This window comes from Macrotis lagotis, chromosome X, assembly GCF_037893015.1.
Source record: "Macrotis lagotis isolate mMagLag1 chromosome X, bilby.v1.9.chrom.fasta, whole genome shotgun sequence".
Lineage (NCBI taxonomy): Eukaryota > Metazoa > Chordata > Mammalia > Peramelemorphia > Peramelidae > Macrotis > Macrotis lagotis.
Window position 1 is genome coordinate 284,251,579 of NC_133666.1, and position 17,408 is coordinate 284,268,986.

At 33.6% G+C, this 17,408-nt stretch overlaps 1 protein-coding gene across 3 annotated transcripts in view; it reads left to right on the plus strand.

Moving 5' to 3' along the window:
• LOC141500776 (FYN-binding protein 1-like) overlaps positions 1–17,408 on the plus strand; it is a 114,716-nt gene that overhangs the window by 84,061 nt on the left and 13,247 nt on the right. Inside the window, exons 9-15 of one of the 3 annotated variants that reach the window (XM_074204240.1) lie at positions 925–947; positions 1,588–1,648; positions 3,799–3,936; positions 5,680–5,711; positions 9,103–9,169; positions 11,104–11,203; positions 13,060–13,222. In XM_074204240.1, the coding sequence (XP_074060341.1) occupies positions 925–947; positions 1,588–1,648; positions 3,799–3,936; positions 5,680–5,711; positions 9,103–9,169; positions 11,104–11,203; positions 13,060–13,222 (584 nt within the window). Of the gene's footprint in view, positions 1–924; positions 948–1,587; positions 1,649–3,798; positions 3,937–5,679; positions 5,712–6,122; positions 6,219–9,102; positions 9,170–11,103; positions 11,204–13,059; positions 13,223–17,408 lie in introns of those variants that run through there. The other 2 variants (XM_074204241.1, XM_074204242.1) reach the window with 2 other exon arrangements.

Consider the following 17,408-nt stretch of genomic DNA (forward strand, 5'->3'; position numbering starts at 1 on the left):
TTCTTTATGATTGCTAGGAAAAATTATGCCCTCGTGGTATATTTAAGTGCTCTGTTGCTAGGACATGCCACACTAAAAAAAAATTGCCTGATAAAATTAAAAGCAAATAAATTGTTGTTTGGCCTTCATTTTCAAAGGGGACCCATTGACATCACAGATGATTTGTGACTTGTGCATGAATTGGAATTAAGTGAGGTATAGTTGCACAAAATCATCAACCTCACTCTGTCTTCCTGAGTCATCGAAATCCAGTAGCAAGACAAAAGTCAAAATGACTGGCAATAGCTAGAGCAGCAGTGGGTGACTTTGGGGTCTTCAAAGCTGATTCCTAAGCACTCCTCAGCACCTGCTTCAGTTGCATTCATGGCATTTGTAATAAATTGTTCTTATCTGCCCATTCTGCCAGGAAAGTCTTCACATGCTTAGGGTGGAGATTCTTCTAATTCATCAAGGGGTTTGAATCCTGTGGGTTACCCTCCATCTGGTTTAACCCACTTGCCAAGACAGTTTACTGAGGTTTGGCCACTGCTGTGCATGCTATATCTTCTTGGAGCCATAGGTGAGACTTCAGTGAAACAGTGGACACCAAAGTTAGATGAGCAGCCTTGAAAAGGGCTCACCAAACCCTCCCATCGGAGTGATAGCCTGCCTGAACATTCCATACACCCCGGAAGAAAATGGAATACTATTGTACTGAATGCCACATCTTGAATTTAATTTGCTTCATTACTATTGATTTGCTAATGGAAGAAGGAATTATGATTTCTCCCTGTTTGGTATTACAGCAATACCCTGACTTTCATTCATTTAGAATATGCCTTCTAAAGCCCTAAGTAATGTTTCTATTTCTTTTTCATATGTTTGCTTTATATCCCTTTATTGAAATCTAACAATTTCACTAAATATTCTCTACTTTTTTTCCAGTCATAGTCAAAGTGGAAGTGGAGGTAAGATGAATGATTTTATTGGCTATTTCTTTTTGTAGTATACCATCTGTACTTAAAGAAATCATTAGTATTTGGTTGCCAAATCTGAGAACTTTCACAAATCACTTTTTTTCTCAGCAGAAAAATGATGATAATAATATGACTGATATGATACATATGTGAAGTGTTAAATTTGAACTAATATTACTTCCAAACTAATTATGTTATAGTCAAATTTTTCTATACTCCCTATTTGAGTTAAAAGCAATATGAAATGGTAAAATAAATGAATATTTAAGACATGGTCAAAAGCATTGCATACAGTTAAAGTTTATTTCCTATCAAAGCTTTGGTAAAAGTTATATTTTAATATGAGGACAAGATACTGACCTGTGATTCGATTGGCAGAGGGAATTCCCAAGTGAGGCAAGTTCCTCCAACAATGCAGATCATTATCTTCTCTGCAATTTATAGTCCCAGAAAGTTTCCTAGAGCATTGAGAGGTTAAATGATTTGTGCAGACACACAGAATGTATCAGAAACAGGACTTGAATTAGGTATTCTTTGATTTGAGACTAGGAATATGTATATAATATATATATGTGTGTATATATATATTTTTTTAATTAACAAGAACTTCTTTTCTGCCATCAAAATCAAGGAATGTTTCCAACTCAGGATGATGAAATTTATGATGGTGTTGAAGATGATGATGATAATAGGTAAGAGCATAAGATTTGAAATTCATCTTTATCACTGAAAATTGCAATATTTTAAAAGTAATTTTCTTGGCATTCTATTAATGTAAAGAGACAAAAAGAGTAAACATTATTGATCAAGGAATAATTAAATATATTAACTGAACAGAACTGACAGTTTTACATCCAACAGTAGGAGTAAATAAGTTACTGAAAGTATACTAGACTTCAACTAAAATTGTTTTTTTCTATTTGGAGAATTCAAAAAGAACACAGAAGAAGTGAAAGAGAAGTATATTACATGCATTAAATTCAGTGACAATTTATTTTGCACCTAATGTATACAAAAATAAACCTAGTCAACTGGAAAGAAAAAGGTAATTATAATGTAAAATAGTAATTCTCAAACTTTTTGGTCTCAGCATCCTTTTGCACACCTAAAAATTATTGAGGACCTCTTCCAAAAAGCTTTTCTTTATGTGTTATACTTTTCAGAAGGGTAGCTAGGTGGTGCAGTGGGTAGAGCCCCAGCCATGGAGTCAGGAGGACCTGAGTTCAAATTTGACCTCAGATACTTAATAATTACCTAGCTCTGTGATCTTGAGCAAATCACTTAACCCCATTGCCTTGGAAAAACAAACAAAAAAAAAAAACCATGGAAGACTATTCTTAAGGTCCTCAAATAGAAAGGGGGAGATAGAAATGTACATTCAAATAACTTATATCCTTATTATATAAGACAAATTATGTCTTATACTAAGACATACTATGAAGCATTTAAGGAAGAAAATGTGGTATAGTGAAAATGTTCTCAATTTAGAGGAGCTGGACCTCAGTTTCCTCATCTATAAAAATGAGGAGGTTGAATTTGATGGCTTCAGAGGTGTCTCTCAGCTTTACCTAGATCCATAAGCATTGTAACCCCATAAGATCACATTTACCTGTGGGGAGTAAGTGATGTCTAGTCAAAGAAAGTTTCAAAGAGCTGGCTCTTGAAGAGTGAGACTTTAGCATTTAAAGATTAATTGAGGATGGGGACAAAGTAGAGGTGGGGTGAGGGAATTCATTGATAGGGAACAGCTGAGTTAGATATCAGGTGAAAATGTTAAGTAGAGTAGTTTTTTTCAAAGAACTTAATCACTACTTTATTATTTTTCAGGAAACATCAAAAAGTCAGAATTTTATTAAAAAGATCATTGCAAAATAGGAAGAATATAGCACAACTAAGTTTTAAATAACCGTGGTTTTGTCATTGTAGAAAAAATATTATAATTAACTCTCCCTGTTTTTTTAATCCTCTTTTTAAAATGATTTAAATTGAAAAATGAAAATTTTAGAGCTAGAAGGGACCTTGGAAATTACCCATTCCAATTCCCTTCTTTTACCTTTGAGGAAACTAGAGCCCAGGGGTATGTGTGAAGTAAATCTGAACTACTGACTTCACATGATAGAGAAAATCTATAAGTAGATATTTAAAATTTGACCTAACTTCATATGTTGAGGACTCACCTCTTTTATTTTTGCTTTTATAAAAGTACTAGGGTATCTACAGTTTTTTGGCTTGGATATAATTGATTCTTTAATTAGGATTTATTTTACTAATCCCAAAATTACAGTAAAAGCAGGTGTATAGTTTGAGCTAACACAATATTGGCTGGTTTTAATTCTGTAGTTTTGTGAATCAAAAATAATGCTATTATAAAAGTGTATATGTCTCATTTTTATTAATTATTTTTTTAAGTCTTCAAGATGATATAATAAAATGAAAAAAAAATTTGTATTCAGTCTGAGGATTCAAATTTGTATCCTGAGACTGCTACTTGCAACTTCTTGGTAAAATTATTTTAGAATTAGTTTCTCTATCTGTAAAATGAGAAAATTAGACTAAACTAAGGTCCCTTTCTACTTCAAGTATCATGATTCTAGACATTGATTCTATTAAGGAATACATGAGTCCCATGAATGCCTGAAGGAAATTATACATCTCTACCTAGGGCTTTTAGATTATTTATAATCAAAGGAAAAATCATAAGTCAAAAAAATTGTGGATTGTTTGCTGTCTGAATTTTGACCCATAATTAATAAAGTATGAATGCTGAAGGCATCTGAATGTCAACTCAAACATCTTTACAGTTCAATGATTGCATTCTGATCAATGCATGCATGCTCCCAAGCTCCACGCTACAGGGCGAAGAGAAGAGTAATTCGTGGACCTGGGGGATTTTGAAGATGCTAAAGGGAAAAGATGACAAAAAGAAAAGTATACGAAAGAAATCTAAAGACACTGAGTCAGACAATAACGAAGAAATAGTGTAAGAGTCAGCCAACCACATGCCGTGCACAATAATGACACTAATATTAATCCAATGCTACTAATATTTTCATAAGCAAGTAACCATATAAGCAAATTGTTTTTGATAAACCAGTTTCTTAATATGCTCTTTAATTAATCATCACCATATTCTTATTATTTTTTCTTTCACTCACAAATTCACTCGTCTATGGGGACTATTTTTTTGTTTTTGGGGGGGGACTATATTGTTTTACAAAATGTATTTTGCTTTCTCAGCACACACTAAGTATACTTTAAAACAGTTCATTTTTATATTGTTGCACAATTAAGGCACAACACCATAAAGGCATATTTCAATACTTAAATAATAAAATGATTGCTTTTAGATTGAACACTAGAGAATATGTTCTCTTTCAAACATTAGCTTGCTAGTTATATATGAAATAAAAAATTCAATTCAAAACATTTTTATTGACTGCCAAACAGTGATCCACATGCTAAATAAAGAACATCATGTTTAAAGACATTTAGAACTCCAGTTTTTATTACTTTTTAAATTATGTACTTCTTCAGTGCTGTAATTTAGATAAAAGTTTTAAGGCTTTATCCTAATAAGAAAACAAAGATCTGAGTTTTTTCCCCATTTCTCCTAAAAGCATGAGTGGAAAAGCCTTCTATCTGAATGTAAAAATGATAAATGATGTTCCCTTGAAAGAAAAATTTTTACTTCAGAGGTTTCAAATTTAATATATACACTTCAAAATCTACTTAGTTTTCCAAAGCAATTCATTACAAGTATCCAGAAAATTGGTTTTGAAACTTCTATCAGAAACAACAGTTCATCATTTTGATAGACACTTAAAATTTCTAGAAAGAAATGAACAGAAATTCTCTTTGTATAATACCACGTAAGAAAAAACATGTAGGAGGCAGTATTATTCTATCATTTAACCACTTTATACTGATTTTATATCACTTTTAAATTCATGATCTCACACTGGGTAAAATCGACATTCCCCTCTTGATCACCATTTTTCCTGAATTGTGCCAAAGAGTTGAAATTCATGTAGTAAGAAAAGCTTGTATTTTTCTGTTGATTTGAAATTCTGCCTTTTATACTTCAAAGCAATCTTGAATCAGAATTATAGGGTGGTGGTCAAATTGGAACTGAACCAAAAGATTTTGTCAGCTCAATTTTCCATAGTCATCCAGGCGGCTAAGCAGTTTAGTGACAACCTGGGATCAGTAGTACCTTCAGTCATGCCATATAACCTTGCCTTATAGTTCCATGAACCAGAATTATTTATTTTTACTCAACTGATTTAGTCAGTCATCTAAACATGATCTAGAGGTTGTCTTATTTATCATGGTTCAATATGGACTTCCAAATGAAACCCAAGGGGCAGCTAGGTGGCGTAGTGGATAAAGCACTGGCCTTGGAGTCAGGAGTACCTGGGTTCAAATCCAGTCTCAGACACTTAATAATTACCTAGCTGTGTGGCCTTGGGCAAGCCACTTAACCCTGTTTGCCTTGCAAAAACCTAAAAACAAAACAAACAAACAAAAAAATGAAACCCAAGTATCACAATAAAGGTTGGGTCTTATTGGGGAAATGGAAGTTGAGAGGGGAATGGCAGTCAATCAATTAATTAACTGCTGAAAGCCTCTTGACTATCACTTATTCATGCCTACTCAAAATAATAAGAAAATATTTGAATTCAGATGGTAATATGATTGTAACTATTTTTATTTTTTTTTCCAGTTTCCCTTCTCCTCCAAAGGGGCTTGGATTGGGTAAGTAGAAATAATTCATTTTGTTTCTTGTCCCATGCTATAGTAGGACATCTCTGAACTGGAAGGAAGAAACTTGGGTCCTAATCCCAGCTCTGCCAGGATACACTGTTTGATGCTTAAAAGTCAAGTGTCCTTAATCTTCCCTGAGTCAGTTTCTGCATCAGTTAAGTCATTTGACCTAGATATTCTCAAAGATATTCCCCGGTTTTAAAAAATATGAACTTTGGTCTGTGAGCATGTATGTGTTGTAAGAAGTTCTAAATGAATAGATGCATGGACAGATAAATGAATAAATAAAAAGCATTTTTGAGGACTTTCTATATGCCCATGACTGTGATAATATAAGTACTAGCTATAAAAATAGAGGTTTTGTGGAACTCATACCTAACTGAAAGGAATAATTTATAAAAGATTCCAGCTGCAGAACAGATGGAAAAGCCCAGAAGATCCAAAGGTTCATTTAGGAGGAGGATGTCAAGGCCTGGGGATCCTTAGGATGAGCCAGAAGGTCAGTGCCAGGACTTCAGGATATAATGGCAGATGATAAGGCCTGGTAGTCTTCCATCCCATGGGAAGGTATAGCGCTGTTAATAACCATTTTATCCAAGCCTTATAACACTCAAGCAACTCCAGGAAGGGGGGGGGGCGGGGGAAGAACAGCAAAGTGAGTTCATTCGACTAGCCCAGGGAGCAGGTGAGGAGGGAATGAAAAGAAGATGGGGAGAATTAGCATAATGTGGTTTTCTTGTTTCTCCCCCCCCCCCAAAAAAAGAGCCCCTTGTGATTAAAAATCATTTTCTCTAAGAAACACAGTCACGATATAATATGCAAGCACTTCAAAAGTCTGATTAGAAAAAAAGGATCATTGTTTAAAATATCAAAACAATTACAAAATAGTATGGTATTTATAATCCTAACATGATAATCTAAAAGTACTTCATTCTCTGGGAGTATTTAAGGCAGTGGGGGTGGCTAGGTGGTGCAGTGGATAGAGCACTGGACTTGGAGTGAGGAGTACCTGAGTTCTAATCCGGCCTCAGACACTTAATAATTACCTAGCTGTGTGGACTTGGGCAAGCCACTTAACCCCATTGCCTTGCCAAAAAAAAAAAAAAAAAGCAACAACAAAACAAAACAAAAAAAACCTTAAAAAAGTATTTAAGGCATTGAATTGATCATTATATCTGAATCTAAAATTTTCAGAGATGCTTAAAAATCTCAGCAACCCAGAAAATATTGGCTAAATTAAGTTATATATATCAAATATAATAGATGTAGTGATCTAGTTAAAAATATGTCCAAAAACAAAGTGATTAAAAATATAGAGAATATAATGGAAGTAGTTAAACATATCATTATTTGAAATATTCTCAAGGGATTTTTTTCAGCTTCCACATCCCAAGGATAGCTCAATAAACATTAATTAAATTCCCTCTATACAAAGTACAGTGATAACCAAGAGAAAAAATAAAATAGTTCTAGATGTTAATTGAAGGTGCCTACATTTATATAAAGAAAATGAAATACAAAGCACATACAAAATGATAAAAAGAAATTTCAAAGGGAAGGCAGCACTAACCACTCCAAGGAGAGGAAGGGTTAGGAAAGGCCTCAGGAGCCACATTAACTGGGCTTTGAAAACTCTAGAGATAAAATAATTCAAGGATCTGTTATTTTGTGCACATGGATCACAATCTCTACTCATCTTCATGGACATTCTTTGTAACCTAAAGGTAAAACTCTCTGAACTTAAACAGACTGGTTCTCAGATTACAGACATATTCTCTACTGATGGGCCCATACACAAAGCTTTTCCAGTTAGGTAAGGACTATTGGTGTGATCTTTGAGACCCAAGGTCACTTTGATCCCACAGTGAGGTAGTCCTTGGTGAAGGATTACAAACTCATTGAGAAAAAATTTAGGATGTTTCAGCTTTTTTTTATACATTGTGTAGTATTCTTCATAAACATATATATATATATATATATATATATATATATATATATATATATATATTAAAAACTATCCTGGAAACTATCCAAAGTAAACAAGTTTTAATGCATTTTTAGGAATCCCAAAGGACTGAAAATAATTTTGGTGGCTGCTATTGTAAGACTAGTCAAGAAACGTTTATTGAGCATTTATTGTTCAAAGCACTATAGTCCTTTAAAGATTATCATCTAGTTTTCCTAGTCCTTGCTGTGAAGGATTCTTTTAGAAACACAGTTTCTTGCAGAATCACCTCATTAATATCACTCTTTAAGCCTTGTCCCCAACTCACAAATAGTAGAAAAATTCACAGAGAATTCATGAGGGCAAAAGGAAAATGTCTATCATCAACTGATTGGATACAAAAGAAGATAAACTAGAAAACAAATCTTAGATGAAAAGGTCATCCTATCACTTTATATGAAATCACCTTTCCTCCTGGTCCTCTGCCACTCTGACTCCTGGTATGAGTAGTGATTTAGTTATTTGGAACAATTGAGTTTTTTGCATATAAAGATGACAAAAATCAATAGATAAAACAATCACCTACTGAGAAATGCCAATAATTTCTTTGTGGAGTAAAAGCCAATGACATAAACAACAAATTGAAGAACTCTAATTTAAATTGAGACCAAAACACACTAGTCTCCCAAATTCCTCAGCTGGTTTAACTTCAAATCTCTCTCCTCCATCACTGATGCTCAACATTCCATTCAACAGAATCAATTGTACAGTGCCAGGTGATGTGTTGACTTTACTGCCAATGCCTTGCCTATGAATGCATTCAACAATCCTAACCTTGGATCTAAGTTGTGAAGAGAGACTAACTAGATTGGCATTCAGCCAATCAATCAACAACCATTTAAAAAGTACTTATAAGGTGCCAACTGCTTCCTCAAGCACAAGAGATATAAAAGTGACACGGTAGCTAACCCTCTAGAAACTCAGATAATTGCTTCATTGTTTGTGGGAGCTGCTCCCAAAGCATTTGAACACTAAACTCTGACCAGGTTCCACTACCCTTTAGAAATGCCTTCAAATCTCAGGAGAAAAAGTGAGCAGCTAGTGGCACTGAACTTGGAATCAGGAAGACTCATCTTCATAAATTCAGATCTAATCTCAGATACTCACAAGATTTGTGATTTAACTGTTTGCCTCAGTTCCTCATTTGTAAAATGAGCTGGAGAAGGAAATGGCAAATTACTCCAGCTTCTTTTGCCCAAAAAACCCAAATAGATCACAAAATGGTCTGAACAAGAGCAAGATAAGAAAACTATCTCAGGTTGCCTTCTGATCTGCTTCTTATAAATTGATGCCAACTGAAAAATCAAATCTCTATTTCAAAAATCAAGACTAATCTTTTTTTCCACTCCATCTCTCTTCTATTTTGTGTTTTGATAGATGCAGGAGATGAAGTTTATGATGATGTGGATTCATCTGACTTCCCTGCTCCACCCATAGAAGTCAGGTAAGAGAAATAACAAGTTTTCTATTTTTTTTGTCTATGGGATTAAAAAAAATGCAGGGTATCCCCAAAAAGTCTTAGTATGGTTTTAATCTATTAAAGCTTAATTAATTAAATTAACAAGAGAAAAATTAGACTAGAATATAAAAATATTTGAAAAAATAGAAATAGTGATTGAAATAAGATTCCCAATGTAAGTGAAATCAGTATGCTAATTTCACTACTTTATTCAAGTCTATTGTGCTAGAGTATTCATTTATTGCATAGAAATTCATCCAAAACTATTAAAGCTTTAAACTGCATTGAGACTTTTTGGATACCCTGTACGAATAGAGAATATCACAGATCTAGATTTATTTCTTTCACCTGTAACTTTTAACTCAACTTGTTCAAATCTCCACCATACTCCCTAAGCAGATTCTTTTCTTTCTTTTTCTTGGCCTCTCTGGGGCCTCTAATAGGGGCTGTCTCTTTATCAGTTATGTCCACTATTCACACACACACACACACACACACAGAGAGAGAGAGAGAGAGAGAGAGAGAGAGAGAGAGAGAGAGAGAGTAAAATTTTTGTTGCTATAAAATCATTTTTGTAGAGTAGGAAATTAATGAAGAAAATTTTAGGCTAGAATCAAAAATATATATACAGCCATTGGAATAAGATTTCCAATGAAAGTGAAATCTGATATTCTGATTTCACCGCTTTATGTGACACTATAAAATATATATGGGAAAGGTCCATTGTAATAGTATCAATAGAAATGAATCCATCATTGGAGAAACTGAGTTAGTATTGTAGCTCTCAGCCAGAAAATATAATCTATTTTGTTTGCACATGAAATGTTTTCAAGATTCCATGCTAACTCTGAAAATTCTTTATAACATTCCTACTTTTTTGCCAAGAATTATTCAACTGCAAAGAAGATGGAAGTTTTAACTCAAGGCCAAGTTTTATTTGCTGCTATGCAGTTCTGGCCAACCTAAGTTCCAGAAGAGATTAATTGGAGAATTAATACCTGAAGGTGTGCTGCCATCCAATTGCAAGTGGAAAACATTCATTCTATTTCTCATATTAAAAATTCTTATATGATTTTGATCTCCACAACTATTTCGATCTCTACAACAATTCTACTACACTATACTTTTTCAAGCAAATAGATGGGAGTTCTATAAATGACTAATATTCAGTCAAGACAGAAACAAATATTTAGCTATATGTTGCTAAATGTTTAATAACCAAGTCCTCGGGGAAAAATAATGTATCCATCACACAGTTTTAACACTTTTATTAGCATTTTCTCCATCACTTTCATAAGTTTAGATAAACAGCAAAAGAATAAATCAAGCCCTGGTCTATATTGTTTGCTGATTTTTAAGGTGCAAATGGTTATGCTGAAAATTTACCATTCAGCTCTTAAGCCTGTATGAGTGAGCTGTCTATAGTTCATCCCTGTAAATACCTCACCTTAGGCTGGCCAAAGAGTAATTAAAAGTCTTTCTGATGCAGGTGAAGTTTATGGCATATCTGAGAGACTTCAAAAGCCAAACATCCCTGTAAGTCTCCAAGAACAGACATCATCTTAGTAGACTTTGCAGCAGTTCTTGATCTACAGATCTATGATTTTTTCAGTTCTAGGACAAAAACTGCAGAGGAATGTTCACTCCTACAAAATTTTGTGTCTAAAATAAGTGTGTTTGAACTAAACAAATGATGCCTAAGGTCCCTTTGAGCTAGAAAGTTCAGTGGAGCAGTCTCTCCTGTGGTATATTTGGTGACACTAAATATATTTGCTTTCTCAAGAAAATAGATAATTAAATTAACATTTAATACTATAGTGCTACTGCTGAGAATGTCTTTCTGTTGAACATATGTTGTTTATGAAAGTCATTTCAAGCTTTGATGGAAAGTGTCACTATTCTGTGTTCTGGTATTACAGTCTAGGAGTGAACTTTAGCAAAAACAAATCAGAAGAAAAAGACCTAAAGAAGCTGAAAAAGCAAGAAAAAGAAGAAAAGGAATTCAAGAAAAAATTCAAAGTAAGTCAATTAAATCTTATCAGAATTTCAAAAGCCAGTAAAATTATTTACTAATAAGAAAGCTTTTAAATGTCAATGCTTTAGGCTTGAATTCAACAAGTATTTGATAAGGATCTCAAATATTCAAGGTACTATGCTGGTTATTGAAATGGGGTATAAATGACAATTCCTGCCCATAGGTGTTTTTAATGTTACCCAATTTTTGGATTTAACTTCTTGCATACAATTTTTATACTGCCTTAAAGCATTTAATAAATTAAAATCTAGTGTACTTTTCCTTGTACTATTATAATTCAGGGCCAAGTGATCATTTCATATACAAATAATGAATCAAGATGTTAAATCCTCTATTTTGGACTCTTAAAGTTAAAAACAATTTCTGGTTGAGTTTTCATTTGCCTTTTTCACAAATGGGATATATTGGTAATCTTGTTCCTTTATAATTCAATAATGTATAGAAATTGATTATGCAAATATAAAATCTTGACCCTGATGTCTCCCAATTCTTTGCCTGTCTATAAGGTTGTTCCTTCTTATTTGCCTTTAGTAGCTCATCAATCATGTCTCACCCTCTAATCATGGAGATCTCCAAGTATCAATATTGGACTCTTCATCTGCTCTTTCAATACCATTATTAAGATGTTCTCTTTATATCTTACTATTTCAATTATCATCTCTATATAGAGATATGTAATGTCCAACATATCATATGTATAGAATAAACACAGAGAACTTACCCAGAAGTTTTCTATATATTGAGTTCTAGTCCAACATCACCAACTTGTGCTGGGCAGCTTCACCTGGATTTTTCATAGGTATCTTAGTCACAAAATGACTAAAACAGAGTTCATTTAATTTTATTCAGAACTTAAACACACCTCTTAATGTCCCTTTAGCTTTCAGTCACCCAGGTTTACAAACTAAATGTAATTTTCAACTGCTCATTTTCACTCCCCTTACATATGTGACTATATATGTTGTCAAGTTGCCAAGTTTTGGTGATTACAACTGCACAACATCTCTTAGATCTATCTCTTCTCTACTTATACAGTGGCCAACTCTCATGCTTGTAGAATCACAGAGTCTCCATCTTGGAAGGCACCTCAAAAGTCTTGTACTATCTGTATCTATATAAGAATCTATCATTTTTGCTTAGCTCCAGGGTCCTTTCTCTCTCCAAATCCCTCATTGCCTATGTTTCACTAGCTCTTACTGTGAACTCCCAAAGAGTATCTCTTTGGATGGTACCCATTTTGGGTACACAATATTCAGATCTTTATCATTGCTACTGGATTATTACAATGGCTCCTAACTAGACTTCCTACTTCTAGAAATTTTCCTTTTTTAGCCTATCTCTCCTCTCCTCTGTTACTAAAATAACATTCCTGACCATGTCTCTTTATTGCTCAAGAATCTCCTAGTGCTTATAGGATAAAATGCAAACTCTTCCATTTAGCACTTAGTCTTTTGCCAGCTGTCCCTAGGCTACATTCTGCCTTATTTCACAATATCCCCTTCACATACTCTATGCTCCAGTCAAATTCACTATCTTCATATTTACTTAATTTGTCAGCAAGGTAGCAATTTGTCTATCCTCATTAAAATATTTTGAATGTGCTTATCTGTTTAGATGTCATATCTACTAGTAGAATGTAACCTTCTTGAAGGCAGGAACTGTTTTCCATTATTTTTTCTCTGTAGCCCTAGTGCCCAGCAAAGAACTTTGAACATGGCAAATTTTTAATTAATACTTGCTAAATTGTTGGATTGAATTGAATATAAACAGATTTCCATGCAAAATTGTTGTTTTAATATCACATTTGGGGAAAATATAAATAATGTCTCTTTTTTTTCAGTTTGATGGTGAAATTAGAGTCCTCTATACAACTCAAGTGATACCTACCTTAACTTCTAAAAAATGGGGAACCAGAGATCTGCAATTGAAGCCTGGAGAATCTCTTGAAGTTATACAAAGTACAGATGATACAAAAGTGCTGTGCAGGAATGAAGAAGGAAAATGTAAGTCATTGTACATACTTTGCATTGTCTATAATTTGGATAATGTAATGAATTCTTTAATTTGGGGTATATGCTAGAATGTTGAAATTTTCATAAAAAAATTAACAGACTTAAATTCAAATTACTCTCTTTCTAAGTGTCCATAGAGGAAGGGAATTATAGTAGACAATCTGCAAGTTCTTTTCTATTCAGAATCCTTTATGTCTAGATAAAATGATAAATTTGATTCTTAAATGTTGAATAACTTTTATTCAGCACTCGTTTTAAATTTTTTATAGTTTACATCATATCCACAATTTCAGTTTACTATTTTGCAGTTGTATTTGCTTTGATTTAATATTTGAGTGGTCAAAATTATAAACATTAAGCCAAATAAATAAAAGTCTGTGTCCTTAAGGAATTTTTAATCTCCTTTATTTAAATTTATTTAAGTGAACTTTTTTCAAAAAATGTATATAAAGCTTGTTTTGTTTGTTTGGTTGAAAGTTGAAGGAGAAGTAGTTCAAAGCTGTGTTGTCTGCTCAGTCTTATCAGGAACAAAAATGGGTACCATCCAAAGAGATACTCTTTGGGAGTTCACAGTAAGAGCTAGTGAAACATAGGCAATGAGGGATTTGGAGAGAGAAAGGACCCTGGAGCTAAGCAAAAATGATAGATTCTTATATAGATACAGATAGTACAAGACTTTTGAGGTGCCTTCCAAGATGGACACTCTGTGATTCTACAAGCCTGAGAGTTGGCCACTCAGAACATTAATCAGAAGCATCACGATGGGCTTTTGGTTGCATTTTTAATTACAAAAGAAAACTAACTTGTGTATGAGAATTGAATTGATGTTCTAGGAATGAGATGTAGTAATAGATAAGAAAAGGAAACAAAGGGGACAAAAAAGATTTGATTGGCTCCTGCCCAGAACAACATTTCTCTGAATCCTCTTCTCCCTTTGTGTTATATTTCCCATCACAGAAACTTGGGGGAATAGGCCCATCAACCTATAATTCCGATTATGAAAATAACTATTATCAGTCCACTGGTTTTTAGAAACATAGAGAAAAGAATTTTGTTTATATATTATTACAAAGTGGCAGTCAAGTGAACAGCTTCTCAAGGAACATTTCAAACCTTTCTACATGGATACAAGCAAAAATTGGCAAGCTACCAAGAACATACCATCATAAAACATATTTACTTTTTTCATCTGATTTGGTACTTGTTTTCTCTATTTTATTCACTTCAGTTAATCAAGTTTCTTCATTTACTTGTACTTTTCTGTTACTTTCACCTCTGTTTCTTCATTTCTCTCCAGATCTTATTCTTGGAATGTCTCTCAAATCTTATCCATTTATTTCACCCTCTTCCTTTTATTAAAAATTCAACTATCTCTCAAGAGCTCTGGTAATCATACTTTGCTTTTGTACTCAATATCTAGCCCAAATTCGTAGTCCTTAGAAGAACATGTTATTCAAAAACTTTGAGACCGAACACTAAATTAGAACTGAAATTTAGTTCGGTTGTTATTTCTATCTAAGCAGTCATATTCACAAACATATTCCAAAATTAAGACTTTATGAGCATGATGGAATATCTCAAACTAAAATCTAGCAGTATATAAGAAGTCAATCACATCCTTAGTCACAGATATTATATCCCCCCCACTTTGTACTTCAAAAAGCAAGATTTTCACTAAAGTAATCCAACACAGGAAATAGATAGATGAACTTAGAGAAATTCTGCTTTTGACATTTACTACTGTATTAGCTGTATGGCCCTAGGTAAGTCATTTAACCACTCAGTCCCAGTTTTCTCATCTACAAAATGGATCAAATAAGGTATTGTAAGTAAAATATTTGGCAAACCTTATTTTACTTTCCACTATCATGATTATGATAGACTAGTTAGAAATACTTTAATCCATGTATTTTATTGAAATCATTTCTAATATTGCCAATAGTTAATATTAATAATATTCCCCAGAGGCCTGGATGAGGGTTTACAGCTCCTAACATCTATTATGGTGAGGATTTCTATCATTTCCACGCTGTAGAATTCAATGCAGATTTCTGGGAGACATGCCCTTAGACATAAGAGTACTTTTTAAAAGTTTCAGAGCATTTGCATATATAATATTTGGGACAGTGAGATGGTACAGTGGATAAAGATCTGGGCTTAGAGTCAGGAATTTTTCTCTTCATTAGCTCAAATCCAACTTCAGACACTTAGTAGATGTGTGACCTTGAGCAAGTCACTAAGCCTTGTTTGCCTTAATTCTTCACCTATGATGACATTTGTCCTTCGTTCTTGAAGAAGATCATGATATTAGGGGAGGTAATGTCATGACAAGCAAATGAATTGGATTTGAGTGAGAGGATACTGTGCTAAGTTACCCTCCTCATTTTCTCCTCCAGATAAAGAAAATCTGAATCCAGTGGCAAGATATGAATCGGGATGGCCCTGGATCAGGGTTAAGTAACTTGACCAAGGTCACACAGCTAGTCAGTGTCAAGTGTCTGAGGACAGTTTCAAATGCCTGTCCATTTGACTCGATGGCCAGGGCTCCACTGCACCACTTAACTGCCTCTTTATTCATAAAATGAGCTGGAGAAAGAAATAGCTAACCATTCCCATCTTGCCAAGAAAACCCCAAATGGAGTTTTGAAGAGTTGGTCAAGACTAAAAAATGACTCAATCACAACAAGTTATTCACTGATGTTATATATACCTCTCAGTAGATATTACTCCTATTTTATACAAGGAGAAACAATAGACCAGACAGATAATTTTCCCAAAGTCATATGCCATTTAAGTGGCAAGTCTGAGATTTTGACTTGGGTCTTTTAAATCCATTCTTCTTTTCATTATTTCATGTTGTCTCTGTTTATAACTATCTTTTAGCTCAAATCTTTCTCTTTTCATTAACTTATGTTGTTTCTGTTTATATCCTTTTCTGCAGATCCTAATATCCTATATCTCTCAAATTGGGAGATGGAATCCATAATATTTTGTAAAAGGGGGAATATTCTATGCTTCATACTTGGGGTCTAATACATTCCCTTCTTGAGATTTTTTTAATGCACCCTGTAATCTCAAGTCCTTGATGTGACCTGATCAAATTTCCAGTTATAGGCTACCATAATGATGGGTAGTCTTAGAAATGATTTTTTTTTCAGGCCTGCTTTAGTTGTAGCACATGGAATCTTTTAGATGTATAAAACCTAAGCAATTGGTCAAGCATGCTTGGGTACCAGCAAGTTACATCTTCTCATTAATACAAAAGAACCTTCATCCCATTCTATATTTCTCTTAGGATTAAAGATGAAATTTGGCCCAATGTTAACTCATTCTTCTAAAATAATTTTTCCCCTCAAATCTAAAGGTTTCTAGTCAAGAATTCATCTTACTATATTCATCTTTTTTAGAGGAGAGGATTTCCTTGGCACTGGAGTTAATCAATAAGCCCTTATTAACTATCTACTAGGTGTCAGGAATACAAAGACAAAACCAAAACAGCTGTCTTCTGATAATATCTGCTCCTGCAGAATCCCCATAGTATCTATTGAAGGATGTATTTTTCAAAGAAATATGCCTTTTTTTAACGTATGGTTGACTCTATAAAAATCAATGTTTGTTTGTTTGCTTTTTATTTTTGTGGGCAATGGGATTAATGGATTTGTCCAAGGTCTGGGGTTGGATTTGAACTTGGGTCCTCCTGACTCCAGGGCCAATGCTCTATCCCCTGTGCCAGCTACCCCTACCATAAATCAGTTTTGAACAGGCAAAAAGTTCATCTACTTCCTGTCAGTTATTGGGAAGAAATCATTTGTAAACATTAGAATGAAGCAGTAGAGTTTCCCAGTCCTTGATGAGAAGAAAAATGTTCAGAAATACTCACATATAGTTGATCAGTTCTATTACTGTTTAGGCAGATGAGCATAGTATATTTTAATAACTTTTGCCTGAATATACCCAAATTGTATGTTATTTTTTTACTGAATTTCTGAATTTGACCACATTTTTACATGTGTATATAATATAATATAATATATATAATAATAATAACTTGTTTATATATGCACATATACATGTATTTCTATATACACAGAGGCACATATAGGTTGGTTCCAAAATCTTATTACAGTTTCAAGCTTTAATAGCTTAAATTTATATTTATATATATATATATAATTTA